This window comes from Otolemur garnettii, unplaced genomic scaffold, assembly GCF_000181295.1.
Source record: "Otolemur garnettii isolate 467f Iridium unplaced genomic scaffold, OtoGar3 scaffold00089, whole genome shotgun sequence".
Classification (NCBI taxonomy): Eukaryota; Metazoa; Chordata; class Mammalia; order Primates; family Galagidae; genus Otolemur; species Otolemur garnettii.
In genome coordinates, this window is record NW_003852484.1 from 4,140,499 (window position 1) to 4,155,659 (window position 15,161).

A 15,161-nucleotide genomic window follows, 5' to 3' on the forward strand; every position below is an offset into this window, starting at 1 on the left:
TATGTGGCTGGCGCCCTAGCCACCTGAGCCACAGGCGCTGAGCCAACTTTAAAATTTTTTTATGGAGGCAGCTGCTTGTTATGTTGCCCAGGCTGGTCTCTAACTCCCAGCCTCAAGCTTTCCTTCTACCTTGGCCTTCCAAAGTGCTGGGATTATACGCATGAGTCACCACTCTTGGCCCCTTTGCTGTTTCTTTAAACATCAAATGAAGGTTAGGGCTCAGGTGTGCTGTAAAGAGCCTCATGGCTCATAATTTCTATAATTTTATGAAAATTGTGTAGAATAATTTCCTTGAATAATAAAAGTATATAAAAATACATTAAAACATTAAACATGTGGGCGGGCACCTGTAGTTCAGAGGTTAGGGTGCCAGCCACATGGTCTTGGGCTGGGTTTGAACTTGGCCTGGACCTCCTTAAAGAAAAAAAAAATTAAACATGTGGCATAATTATACATCTACCATTAGGAAAACTAAACTCTCCAAGAGTTGGTGCAGTAGCTCATGTCTGTAATCCCAGCATTTCAAGAGACTAAGGTGAGAAGATCACTTAATGCCAGGCAACCCATCTACAAAAAAAAAAAAAAAAAGAAAGAAAGATAGGCATAATGGCAAAAGTCTTTAGTCTCAACTACTAGGGAGGCTGGGGCAGGAGGATTGCTTGACCGCTGGACTTTGAGGTTATAGTGATCATGAGAAAGCCACTGCACTTCAATGTGGATGACAAAGTGAGAGCTAGTCTCTTTAAATATATAAATAAATAAATAAGAATTTTCTGTTCTTTTTTAAAAAAGGTATGTATTATTTTTACCTCTGTTCCTCTGTGGGGAGATTCTCTTTATGTTCCTTCTCCTTGGTAGAGAGACTGTGTTACATGTTACTTGGTGCCATTAATATATAAAATATTATTTATTTGTGGACCTGAAAATGTTCTTTCTTATGTGGTAGACTTGGGATTTCTATCTTTGCAATCCAGCCTTCAATCTTATATTCAAAACTCAGTGAACTTGATATTTGTGTGAAATATTTTATTTCTCTTTCTATCTTCAGGTAGAAAAACTTTCTTCAAATATTACCTAGGCAGATATATAGATGCTATTTTATATCATCTTCATGGCTGAAGAATTTTTAGAAGACAAAAATACTGGGCATTAGTGTAAGAGGTTTTTCCTGGAGAATCATTAATTTATTGTCTTTCTACAATTTAGGCAGACACTGAGGAGACGCTTGCCTCTTTGCAGAAGAGAGTGGTAGAACTAGAGAATGAAAAGGGAGCCCTGCTCCTTAGTTCTATAGAGCTGGAGGAGCTGAAATCTGAGAACGGTATGTATAAGTGAAAAACATAATTCTCTGTCTTCTAATCCCACAACTGCCTCTATTTTTATCATTATAAATATATAATTCTCTGATTCTGTAATAATAAAGATTTAGATAGAAGAGCTGGTAATTACCAAAGGTAAGATTGATATATATTAAACAGTTAAGAGTATAGTACTAGTGTTTAACATAAGTATAATATTTTGTAATATGGGCTATAAGTACTTCAGGTTTTTTAATATTTACTTTTAATTTTTTAATATGGTCAAAGTATTTTATAGGAAGTATGGATTGAGCAGGACCGTAATAAGATGATGAATTTTTTAATAGGTCAAATGAAAGAAGGGACATTCTGATAATAAATTTGTGGGATAAGGTCATAGATATCAGTAAAGTTCAAAGGTAGAAACCATTTAGTTTGGGGTTTTTTTCATACCATACCCTGCTTAGAATCCCACCCCTGTCCTTCAGCTTGGCTGATTCTTACTTATCTTTCAGGCCCCAGTTAATGCATTATCTTTTTCAAGATTTTGACCCTGATCCCCAAAGGTTGTGTTAAATATGTTTTTGTGCTTCCATAAGATCCTTATATACCTTTAGTGTTGTATTAAAACCATCTGGTTATGTATTTGTCTTTTCTTATTATAAGCTCATCAAAGATAAAGTATAAGCTTTTCAAAGGCTAGATCTTTTTTTTTCCATCTTTGTTTTACCTAGACTAGTATAATACCTGGAAAACAGTGGCTGCTGAATAAAGTTTTGTTGGATTGAACTTCATAGTGTTTCATCCTATAGGACTGTGTAAGAACAGTAATAATGAAGATATATCTTCTTCAACTTATCCTCTGCTTCACAAGGACCTTATGGATTTAGTAGCATATAGTTAATAATGCTTTATTGTTCAAATTCATCCTACATTAAGTGATTACTACATTTTATCTTCTAGGAGTAAGAATGAATACCACGTTTTACTAAGAATGTAAAACTTTTATTAAAACTCTAAAGTCAATATTTCCAACTCAACCATTTTATAATTTTCCACTTAGCTCTAATTGGAAGACTGTGCACTTTTGTTAGATCACTTCCATATTGCTGTTAAATAAAGATCACCACAAATTCAGCTCATCATTTAACTCACTCAAAGCACTTCTTTGAGACCTTATCTGTGATGCTTATTTTATAATTTTGCAAACAGTCCTTGTCCTTTTCATATGACTTCCACCCGGTTTGGAGGTTCTTTTCCTCTTTCCTATAGGGGCCTTATGGTTTTCTGTATTGGTTTTTGCTTCTGGTCCCACAGGTTACCTTTGCTTCATGTGTCAAATTCTATTCCGCTCACCTTCCATGCTGCCATTTCTACCACTATACCCCTTTCTCAGTCTTTTGAAGTCCGAACATATTATATGAATGCATTTGTGTCATGAATCTTCCTTCCTTCTTTCATACAGCAAATATCTCTGGTGCCTTTCCTATGTGCCAGGCACCATTCTAATTGCTGGTTATACAGCTATGAACACATGAGAAGGGAAGACAGACCTGATAAACATGTATATAATAAGAAAATTTAAGAGAATGACAACTATTGGGATAAACATAAAACAAAGTACTATAGGTGTAGTTAGAGGAAGATGAAGGCAGCATTAGCAGGGCCAGGGTAGGCCTCTTAGAGGGTTTGCAACCTGAATGATGAAAGCGGACAGCCACACAAGAAGCTAAACAAAGAGCATCCCTGTTAGGGTGTGAGTTAGTGCATGTGGTTTTGAGGAAGATTTTTCCAGACTCCCCCCCCCGCTCAAAATAGCATGTAAAAGTATAAAATTTATTTTAGCTTCTTGGAGAGAAAGAGTAAAAGAGAGTGGGGAAAGAGAGGAAGAAAAGAGAGCAGGGAGACAATGGTCTGCCATCCCAAGGAAAGAGGAGGAAAAAGTCAAGACAGAGACCAAGAGGTCAGGTGATTTGAAAGGGATGTAAATTGGCAGGGTATGTCCAGAAACTTTCTTTCTTTCTTGGCACCAGGTAGATAACAAACAAGCTAAGCCTGATGTCAAAGTCCAAAAGCTGCCTCCTCTGCCTTTCTTTGGTGATGAGATTATTAGATTGTAGCAGGAGATGGGTAGAGTCCTGCCCTTAAGAAATGGCTGAAGCCTGCGGCTTTCTCTGGCTATTTATTCAGGAACTCTATAAACTCTAAAAACCTCTGCAGGTTATGTCATTTCTTTTTTTTTTTTGAGACAGAGCCTCAAGCTGTCTCCCTGGGTAGAGTGCCATGGCTTCACTGCTCACAGCAACTTCCAACTCCTGGGCTCAAGCGAGTCTCCTGCCTCAGCCTCCCAAGTAGCTGGGATAACAGGCGCCCACCACAACACCAGCTATTTTTTGGTTGCAGCCATTATTGTTGTTTGGCAGGCCCGGGCTGGATTTGAACCCACCACCTTAGGTGTATGTGGCTGGCACCTTAGCTGCTTGAGCCACAGGCGCCGAGCCGGTTATGTCATTTCTTTGCTTCCTCATATGGTTGTTTAAGGAGACTGGAAAACTGTCTTTTAGTGCTAAAATTTATGTCATATGTGAAAGAGCAGTGAAGACATTATAAGTGCTGTATTAATATAAAATATATTAAAGTAGGCTTAGGGATAAATTAAAGCAAATTTCTTGCCCTAGAAGTTCCAAACTATGTCATAGAAATAACTGCTTCATGTCACGTGTCCTGGCATCCTCTTCTTTCAAGCCTTCTACTGTTTAGTATATTTTACTCAGGCTTATTATCGTTATCTAGTACTATTCTGTCTTATATCTCATATTCTCTTTATACTTCTTTATTTTAATAAAGTAAGCCTTTTATCTTCCCAAAACTATATTGTTTATATTTTTCTCTTGCATATTCCATGCCTCTTAAATAACCTCACATGCAGTTATGTCTTTTTTTTTCAAACACTCATATGTATTTTAAAGATATTTATTTTGTGACTTTCAGAAAAACTATCTTCTCGGATTATTCTTCTGGAGGCTCAGAATAGAACTGGGGAGGCAGATAGAGAAGTCAGTGAGGTAAGTGAAGGGTTCTTCATAAAACTAGAGCATGAACTGGATTAAGAGAAGGTAGCTTCAAGTCTAAACATTTCTGCTATTTTCTTTTTTTTTTCTTTTTGAGACAGAGACTCACTCTGTCTCCCTAGGTAGAGTGCTGTGGTGTTATAGCTCATAGGAACATCAAACTCTTAGGCTCAAGAGATCCTCTTGCCTCAACCTCCTGAGCAGCTGGGACTGGAGGCACTTGCCCTGATGCCTGGTTAGTTTTTCTGTTAGTAAAGCTGAGGTCTTGTTCTTGCTCAGGCTGGTCTCAAACTCCCCAGCTCAAGCAATCCACCCATTTGGGCCTCCCAGAGTACTAGGATTATAGGCATGGGCCACTGTGCCTGGCCCATTTCTACTATTTTCTAGTGGTAACAGAGAAGTATATTACTTATAGTATGAGATCTATTTGATAGAGTCATAATGGTTATTATTTCCCAAGTATGCTCAGTTGGTTCTGAATATTTTGAATCTTTGTCTTAAACCAACCCAGGTACAGTAGCTGTTTGTGATTTGGTAACCCATTTCTCCTACTGAGTTATCATTTATCTCAACTTCTTTGTTCATTTCAGGAGTTTCTTAGTGAAGACATTAGATAAAATCTCTTGGGCTTCCTCCCCCACAGTTGGCACAGTTTTACTTGTGACTATATAAAAAGGGTAACTTTGGAGAATGGTGACCTGAAAATTATTATGAGAAATGTATGGCAGCACCATAGCTCAGTGGGTAGGGTGCCAGCCACATATACCCAGGCTGGCCAGTTTGAACCAGGCCTGGCCAGCTAAACAACAATGACAATTGCAACAAAAAAGTAGCTGGGCGTTATGGTGGGCACTACTCCCAGCTACTTGGGAGGCTTAGGCAAGAGAATTACTTAAGCCCAAGAGTTTGAGGTTGCTGTGAGCTGTGACGCCACTGCACTCTACTGAGGGTGACATACTGAGACCCTGTCTCAAAAAAAAGAAAAAGGAAAGAAATGTATGATTGCTTAATATTCTGTTGATTTAAGGTTATCATTAGCTGTATTGTGTTTAGCTATTTGTGTTCTTCCAATCGGTAAGTCAGTGATAGAATCATAAATGGCCTTTAGAAATAATGTAGCTTCTTTTTTCTTTTAATTTTCTCATGGCCTGGATAATAGTTTACAAAGCAGTTTCTTAACAGAAGCATCTGTTTACTTATTATATCAGCATCAGAGAAATAGAACCAATAGCATGTATGTATAAATGGAGAGATTTATTTTAAGGAATTGATTCATGCATTTGTGGAGGCTAGCAAATCTAAAATCTGCTGCGTAGTCCAGCAGGCTGGAGACCCAGGGGAGAGTTACAGCTTGAGTCCAAAGGCAGTCTTCTGGCAGAATTCCTTCTTTTGAGGAGGTCAGTCTTTTTTTCTGTTTTTTTCTGTTTCTGCCTTCAACTGACTAGGTGAGGCCCATCCACATTAGGGAGGGTACTTTGCTTTACTAAAAGTCTGCTTATTTAAGCATTAAAGTCATCTAAAATATACCTTCACAGAAACATATAGAATAATCTTTTACCAAATATCTGGGTACCAGGGCCTAGCCAAGTAAATGCATAAAATTAACCATCACACTTATATTTAACCATCACACTTATATTTAATACGTTTTCATGGGACTCTTGATGCCCTGTTCACAAAATTGTCAAAAGGAGACTAAATTTTGGAAATTGTAGTATTATATGGTTACTGACAAATTATCAGCATCTAAAGTAAAAATGAATCTTGTTTGATCAATAGGGTGCTTAATGTTTTAAGATGCTCAGCAATGGTGTCTCCTGAAAACAAGATAACTTAGCTAGGAAAAAGAACAGATAAGAAAGAGGAGAATGTGATAAGAAAGAGAAAAACAACCAGAAGAGAGAATAAATAATCAGGAAACAGTGGGAAAGAAAGGGAAAAAACCCATATAGAAATTGCCAAAGGGATTAAAGGTTCATAGAGGGCGTAAGCTGATTTGAAAGGGGAAGACTAGTATTAGGACAAACAGTAATGAGAGTGGCCAGAAAGAGTGAAGTTCTCTTGTTCTCTACCTCTCAGTAGGATAACATTGATTCTTTACTCAAGCCAAAAAGCTGATTAAACTGTGTAGTTATCAAGGGAAGGGAGAAAGTGAGAGAATGATATGAAAGATAGTTAAAAAAGAGGAAATAAGAATACTTACAGTAAAGAAGAGAACAAGAAAAAGTTGCATTGACGTCCTCTGGCAAAAATAATACCTTGACTACATCAGGTCTTTAATGGATATAGGGATGAATAAATAAGCATGTGACAGGAAGAAATTATAGAAGAACTTTTCCCCTGTGCTAAATACCATGTCCAATTTCACTCTCTAGAAATGTGAGTATGATACAGGGTAATACAGAGAGCAAAGACTTGTAAATAACTAAAATAATACTTATGAAAAATTATGAGATAACTTTTCTAAATATAATAGCTCAATAAGATTTTTTCTTTTTTTTTTGCAGTTTTTGGCCAGGGCCAGGTTTGAACCTGCCACCTGTCGGTATATGAGGCCGACACCCTACTCCTTGGGCCACAGGTGCCGCCCTAAAATAATATTTTTTCTTACTCAGTAGCTGAGAATGATAGCAAGATAAAAATTAATATTCATTCAGTACTCACTATGTGCTAGCTTCTGTTAGTAAGTGGTAGAGTTAAGATGTACACCCAGTCAATTGGGCTATAGAGCTTGTACTCTTGACCACTACATTATATGACAGTCCTATATTTGTTGACGTTTTCTCCCATCTCCTCCTGAATATTTTTCAGAGGGAATAAAGTGTTATTAGGGAAGGTGGAGATTTTATTCTGTGGCCATCTCTAAACTCTTTTAATAAAATGCTGTTGAGTTTACTATCAGATTTGCTGATTTTGTTCCCCAAGAAAACAATTAAAGAAATAATTTCTATTGATTGAGCAGTCTAACACAGTAGTCTCCATAATAACTTGGTTCATATTTTGTCAAACAGATCCATAATTTTAGCCCAACCCCCAGCAGAGCTTCTTTTTGATTTTTTGATCCTGGTACTTTATCTGAATCTGTGTGTTTGATAATCTGCTTATCTATTAATGGCTTTTTTATCTAATATTTGTGAATTTCCTATTTTAATGGGTAGTTCAGGAAAAGGAATCCCATAACTTCCTGCTTGGAATGGGATAAAACAAAGATTTAATTCATTTCCTGCTTCCCTTTTTATTTTTAAGCAGTTCTTAGGAGAAACAATGAAAAGTTTTAGTCTGAAGGGAAAAAAAAATTTCACATATAAGGAATATCTAGAAAATAAATTTCAGGTTTCTTTAGTTTTTATTAATAGAACTCAACCTCAGTATAGGATTGAGAGCACCCTTGGCGGTCCAATTTGGGGGGTCTACACTGATTTTAAAAGGATTTAACAATTTTATATTATTACAAAATTGATTAAGGCTTTTTTTTTTTTTCTGTTTTAAAAATAGATGAGCACAGTTAATATTACCAGGCCTAATAGAAGCAGCTCTTCTACCGAGGAAAATGAACAAGATGTTCTAGAGAGCACATTTTCTCAGAAACATAAGGAGTTATCAGTTTTATTGTTGGAAATGAAAGAAGCTCAAGAAGAAATTGCATTTCTTAAATCACAGCTCCAGGGCAAAAGGGCTGAGGGGGAGCCTGAGGTCCTTGACCAGACAGAAATGAAACAGACAGAAAGTCAAGGAATATCTACAATTAAAATGAAAGTATTTCTTGAAGATAGGGGGCAAGACTTTCCCTCAATGCCAAATGAAGAAAGCAATCTTCCAGCAATTGAAAACAAAGAACAGGAGAATACCAAACATCAGACTAGAACACCTGAGGATGTATCATTAAATGACATTGGAATGGAATTAAAATCAACAAAACAGGATGATGTTAATAAATCCCTTTCTGCTATACCGGATACTGGTCAGTATCATCAGGATGAGTTGGAAAGATTAAAAAGTCAAATTTTGGAGCTTGAGATAAGCTTTCATAAAGCAGAAGAAATCTATGAGAAAAGTTTAGACGAGAAAGCTAAGGAAATTAATAATTTAACTCAGTCACTTGAGGAATTTAAGAAAAATGCTGAAAACACCAGCAGTACGCTCACTGCTTTGTCTGAAGAAAGAGATCAGCTTCTTTCTCAGGTGAAGGAACTTAGTGTAGTAACAGAACTGAGGGCTCAGGTAGAGCAACTGGAAACAAACCTTGCAGAAGCAGAAAAGCAGAGAACACTTGAATATGAAAGCCAAAGAACTCATCACAACCTGCTAACTGAACAGATCCACAGTCTCAGCATGGAAGCCAAATCTAAAGATGTGAAAATTGAAGTTTTACAGAATGAACTGGATGATGTGCAGCTTCAATTTTCTGAGCAGACCACACTGATAAGAAGCCTGCAAAGTCAGCTGCAGAAGAAGGAAAGTGAAGTGCTTGAGGGGGCAGAACATCTGAGGGATATCTCAAATAAGATGGAAGAACTGCTACAGACACTTTCACAGAAGGAACTTGAAATAGCAAAGATGGATCAACTGTTACTAGAGAAAAAGAGAGATGTGGAAACCCTCCAACAAACCATAGAGGAGAAGGATCAGCAAGTGACAGAAATCAGCTTTAGTATGACTGAGAAAATGGTTCAGCTTAATGAGGAGAAGTTTTCTCTTGGGGTTGAAATTAAAACTCTTAAAGAACAACTGAATTTATTATCAAGAGCTGAAGAAGCAAAAAAAGAGCAGGTAGAAGAAGATAATGAAGTTGTTTCTGAACTTAAACATAATTATGATGAGTTGAGCCCAGCAGGGCTAATAAGTAAAGAAGAACTTCAGCATGAATTAGATCTTCTGAAGAAAGAAAGTGAGCAGAGAAAGAGAAAGCTCCAGGCAGCTCTTATTAACAGAAAGGAACTTCTACAAAGAGTCAGTATATTAGAAGAGGAATTAGCCAAAGTGAAAGATGAATCTAGGAAAGAGATCCCACTAAGTGAGAGTGAGAGGAGGGAAATGGAGGCAGATAAAGAGAACAAAGAAGACTCAGAGAAATGTGTGACTTCTAAGTGTCAAGAAATAGAAATGTCTTTAAAACAGACCATATCTGAGAAAGAACTGGAGCTAGAACATGTAAGGAAGGGTTTGGAAGAAAAGATAGCAGCTGAAGAAGAGTTACAGACTATAGTTAAACAGATGGGTCAGAGCTTGCAAGATAAGACAAACCAAATAGATTTGCTGCAAGCAGAAATCATTGAAAACCAAGCAATTATCCAGAAGTTAACCTCAAGTAATAAGGATGCAGGTGATGGAGACTCAGCAGCACCTGTAAAAGAAACAGCAGCAATCAGTCCACTTGGTGCAGGGAGTGGAGAACACTGGAAACCAGAATTAGAAGAAAGGATAGTAGGCCTTGAAAAAGAAAAGGAGCAACTTCAAAAGAAGCTACAGGAAGTCTTAACTTCCCGCAAGGCGATTCTAAAAAAGGCACAGGAGAAAGAAAGACATCTTAAGGAGGAAATAAAGCAACAGAAAGATGACTATAATCGCTTGCAAGAGCAATTCGATGAGCAAAGCAAGGAGAAGGGGAACATTGCAGATCAGCTAACACAACTCCAGATTCAAGTACAGGAGTCCCTAGACAAAAAACACCCAGCCACTGACCCACAGGAACCAAGCTCTCCCGCTCAAGGTTTAGAACAACCTTTACTCAAAGCCACAGAACAGCATCCTAGCCAACCTGTTTTAGAGTCTGATTTGTACCCAGACTGGCCTCATCCTGAAGATACAAGTACTCTGCAGGGTAATACTTCCATTGCCCACATTAAGGCCCAACTGAAAGAAATAGAGACTGAGAAAGAACAGTTAGAATTGAAATTTAGTTCTGCAACAAGTGAGCTTACCAAAAAATCAGAAGAAGTATTTCTGTTACGAGAGCAAATAAACCAACAGGATTTAGAAATCCAGAGTCTGAAGACAGCATCCCATGAAGCAGAAGCCCGTGCAGAAAGCCTGAAGCAGAAACTGGAAAGCAGTCAACTAGAAATTGCTGGCTTAGAACATTTGAGAGTATTACAGCCTGAACTAGATGAACTGCAGAAACTTATAAGCAGAAAGGAAGAAGAAGTTAGCAATATTTCTAAACAACTTAGAGAGAAAGAAGAAACCCTTGCTAAAGTACAGACAGAGATAATAGAACAAGAAGATTTAATTAAGGCTCTACATACACAGCTTGAAATCCAAGCCAAAGAACATGATGAGAGGATAAAGCAGTTTCAGGTAGAACTTTGTGAAATGAAGCAAAAACCAGAAGAGATTGAAGAAGAAAGTAGAGCAAAGCAACAAATACAAAGGAAACTGCAGGCTGCCCTTATTTCCCGAAAAGAAGCACTGAAAGAAAACAAAGGTCTCCAAGAGGAGTTGTCTTTGGCCAGAGATACCATTGAACAGCTCACCAAGTCTCTAGCAGATATGGAAAGTCAAGTTTCTGCTCAAAATAAAGAAAAAGATACATTCTTAGGAAGATTAGCTCTTCTTCAGGAAGAAAGAGACAAACTCATTACAGAAATGGACAAATCGTTACTGGAAAATCAAAATCTCAGTGGCTCTTGTGAGAGTCTAAAGCTAGCTCTAGAGGGTCTTACTGAAGACAAGGAAAACTTAGCGAAGGAAATTGAATCTTTGAAATCTTCTAAGATTGCAGAAAGCACAGAGTGGCAAGAGAAACACAAGGAGCTACAAAAAGAATATGAAATTCTGCTACAGTCCTATGAGAATGTTAGCAATGAAGCTGAAAGGATTCAGCATGTGGTGGAAACTGTGAGGCAAGAGAAACAGGAACTGTACGGCAAGTTAAGAAGTGCAGAAACAAACAAGAAAGAGATAGAAAAGCAGTTGCAAGAAGCTGAGCAAGAAATGGAGGAAATGAAAGAAAAGATGAGAAAGTTTGCTAAATCTAAGCAACAGAAAATCCTAGAGCTGGAAGAAGAGAATGAGCGGCTTAGAGCCGAGGTATACCCTGCAGGGGGTACAGCTAAAGAATGTATGGAAACACTTATTTCTTCCAATTCCAGCATGAAAGAAGAACTCGAAAGGATCAAAATAGAGTATGAAACCCTCTCTGAGGAGTTTAAGACTTTACTGGCTGAGAAAAAGTCTCTAAGTGAAGAGGTTCAAGACTTACAGCATCAGAGAGAAGAGATTGCATCTAAACAAGCTAGTCTAGAGGCACCTGAAAAACATAACCAAATGGATGTGCTTGAAGAGGGAACACAATGTGTACCAAGTGAGGTGAAAGAGCAAGACTCCCTGAGTATGAGCCCAAGGCCTGCACAATCAGAATCTGCTCTATCAGAGAACGGTGCTAAACCTGATGTAAGTGAGGATTTTAGCTCACATGACAAAATTAATAATTACTTGCAACAGATTGATCAGCTCAATCAAAGAATTGCTGAATTAGAGGCAGAGAAGCAGAAAGACAGAGAACTTAGCCAGACTTTAGAAAATGAGAGAAATACCTTACTGAGTCAGGTATCAACAAAGGATGACAAACTAAAAATGCTTCAGGATGAGGTAACCAAAATAAACCTGTTAAATCAGCAAATCCAAGAAGAACTCTCCAGAGTCACCAAACTAAAAGAGACAGCAGAAGAAGAGAAAGATGATTTGGAAGAGAGGCTTATGAATCAATTAGCAGAACTTAATGGAAGCATTGGCAATTATTATCAGGATGTTACAGATGCCCAAATAAAAAATGAGCTACTGCAATCTGAAATGCAGAACCTTAAAAAGTGTATGAGTGAATTGGAGGAAGAAAAGCAGCAGTTGGTCAAGGAGAAAACTAAGGTGGAATCAGAAATACGAAAGGAATATTTGGAGAAAATACAGGGTGCTCAGAAAGAACCTGGCAATAAAAGCCATGCAAAGGAACTTCAGGAACTGTTAAAAGAAAAACAGCAAGAAGTAAAGCAACTGCAGAAGGACTGTATCAGGTATCAAGAGAAAATTAGTGCTCTAGAGAGAACTGTTAAAGCCCTAGAATTTGTTCAAACTGAATCCCAAAAGGATTTGGAAATAACCAAAGAAAAGCTGGCTCAAGCAGTTGAACACCGCAGCAAGGCACAAGCAGAATTAGCTAACTTCAAAGTACTGCTAGATGACACTCAGAGTGAAGCAGCAAGGGTTCTAGCCGACAATCTCAAGTTGAAAAAGGAACTTCAGTCAAATAAAGAATCAATTAAAAGCCAAATGAAACAGAAGGATGAAGATCTTGAGCGAAGATTGGAGCAGGCAGAAGAGAAACACCTGAAAGAGAAGAAGAATATGCAAGAGAAACTGGATGCTTTGCATAGAGAAAAAGTCCAACTAGAAGAGACATTTGGAGAAATTCAGCTTACTTTGAATAAGAAAGACAAGGAAGTTCAGCAACTTCAGGGAAACTTGGATAGCACAGTGGCCCAACTTGCTGCCTTCACTAAGAGCATGTCTTCCCTCCAGGATGATAGAGACAGGGTGATAGATGAAGCTAAGAAGTGGGAGAGGAAGTTTGGTGATGCAATTCAAACCAAAGAAGAAGAAATTAGACTTAAAGAAGAGAATTGCAGTGTTCTAAAGGATCAGCTTAAACAGATGTCCATCCATATGGAGGAATTAAAGATCAACATTTCCAGGTAAATGAGTAATAACTTTTTCTTCTCTGAATGTAATTAGAAGCAAAAAGCTTTCTATTTGGCTTGGTGCCTGTGGCTCAAGTGGCTAAGGCGCCAGCCACACACCTAACGTGGTGGGTTCGAATCCAGCCCGGACCGGCCAAACAACAATGACGGCTGCAACCGAAAAATAGCCGGGCGTTGTGGCGGGCACCTGTGGTCCCAGCTACTTGGGAGGCTGAGGCAGGAGACTCGCTTGAGCCCAGGAGTTGGAGGTTGCTGTGAGCTGTGAAGCCACGGCACTCTACCCAGGGGGACAGCTTGAGGCTCTGTCTCAAAAAAAAAAAAAAAAAGCTTTCTATTTAAACTATTTCTTTTCCCTTTAAAATTAATTTAAGGTTAATTTTCACTTAGATTTCCTTAAAACATATATTCTCCTTTCTCTTTTTCTTTTTTTTTTTTTTTGCAAATATTCTGCTACAACTTACATTAACATAAAACATCTTCTTTTCTCATCTTTCTATTGAGAAATCTCTTAGACACCCTTCTTTCTTTTCATTTCCATTTCAATTACTTTTATCTGGATTTTTTACCATAGTACTCTGAAATTATTGCTGCACTGTCCTAAATGATCTCATCTTTTTTCTTCCCCATAGTCCATATCAGTTCATACTTCATATATCTGTTATTTTTCTTAAACTCTAATTTTCTGTTACTTTTCAAGGTTAGGAACTAAAAATGTCCCTTACATTTATATTCCTTCAGTACTAATAGGACCCTTCTATTCTGTTCACTCTCTCGTACCAATATTTTAACTTAAATAGGTCAGACATTAGCTTGTGAGAACAAAGTAGAGTACAATAGAGAAAATACTTCTTTTCAAAACCATGTCACTCAGATAAATAACATTTTATAGAGCTTCTTATTTAAATATATGAACCCATAAGTGTGATAACGTCTAATACAGAGAACTCAGTAAACAAGTGTGTAGAGGTAGAGAACTAAGTCTTAACACCTTCAGTTATGATTATTGATTTATTTGTAGATGTGTTGAGTTCATGTGGTATTTGTTCTTTAGGCATAATGTAATATTTCCTTGAAATCTATAACTTTTTTTCTTTAGGCTTGAACATGACAAGCAAATTTGGGAGTCCAAGGCCCAGACAGAGGTCCTGCTTCAGCAGAAGGTCTGTAATACTCTACAGGGGGAAAACAAAGAACTTTTGTCCCAGCTAGAAGAGACTCGACACCTATACCATAATTCTCAAAATGAATTAGCTAGGTTGGAATCAGAACTTAAGGTTCTCCGAGACCAGTCAGCTGATTTAAATAACTCTTTAGAAAAATGTAAGGAACAGAAAGAGAACTTGGAAGGGATAATAAAGCAGCAACAGGCTGATATAAAAAATTGTAAGTTCAGTTATGAACAACTAGAAACTGATCTTCAGGCCTCCAGAGAGCTGACCAGTCGGCTACATGAAGAAATACATATGAAAGAACAGAAGATTATAAGCTTGCTTTCTAGCAAGGAAGAGGCAATTCAAGTAGCTCTTGCTGAGCTCCATCAGCAACATGATAAAGAAATTAAAGAACTGGAAAACCTGCTGTCCCAAGAGGAAGAGGAGAATATTGTCTTAGAAGAGGAGAACAAAAAAGCTGTTGACAAAACAAATCAACTTATGGAAACACTGAAAACTATTAAAAAGGAAAACATTCAGCAAAAGGCTCAATTGGATTCCTTCGTTAAATCCATGTCTTCTCTCCAGAATGATCGAGACCGCATAGTTGGTGACTATCAACAACTGGAAGAGCGACATCTCTCTGTAATCTTGGAAAAAGACCAACTCATCCAAGAGGCTGCTGCTGAGAATAATAAGCTTAAGGAAGAAATTCGAGGCTTGAGAAGTCATATGGATGATCTCAATTCTGAGAATGCCAAGCTTGACGCAGAGCTGATCCAGTATAGGGAAGACCTGAACCAAGTAATATCCATAAAGGACTGTCAGCAAAAGCAACTGCTGGAAGCTCAACTTCAACAAAATAAAGAACTAAAAAATGAATACTCTAAATTAGAAGACAAGCTTAAGGAATCTGAGGAAGCAAAGGAGCATCTGCAGAAAGTCTCT

The 15,161-nt window shown here is 37.7% G+C and overlaps 1 protein-coding gene across 1 annotated transcript in view; it reads left to right on the forward strand.

Annotated features, from left to right (window-relative positions):
* The window catches only part of GOLGB1 (golgin B1), a 72,912-nt gene that overhangs the window by 30,139 nt on the left and 27,612 nt on the right, over positions 1-15,161 (forward strand). Inside the window, exons 11-14 of the mRNA XM_012808406.2 lie at positions 1,207-1,321; positions 4,290-4,363; positions 7,865-13,056; positions 14,159-15,155. Of these exons, the coding sequence (XP_012663860.1) occupies positions 1,207-1,321; positions 4,290-4,363; positions 7,865-13,056; positions 14,159-15,155 (6,378 nt within the window). The remainder of the gene's footprint in view (positions 1-1,206; positions 1,322-4,289; positions 4,364-7,864; positions 13,057-14,158; positions 15,156-15,161) is intronic.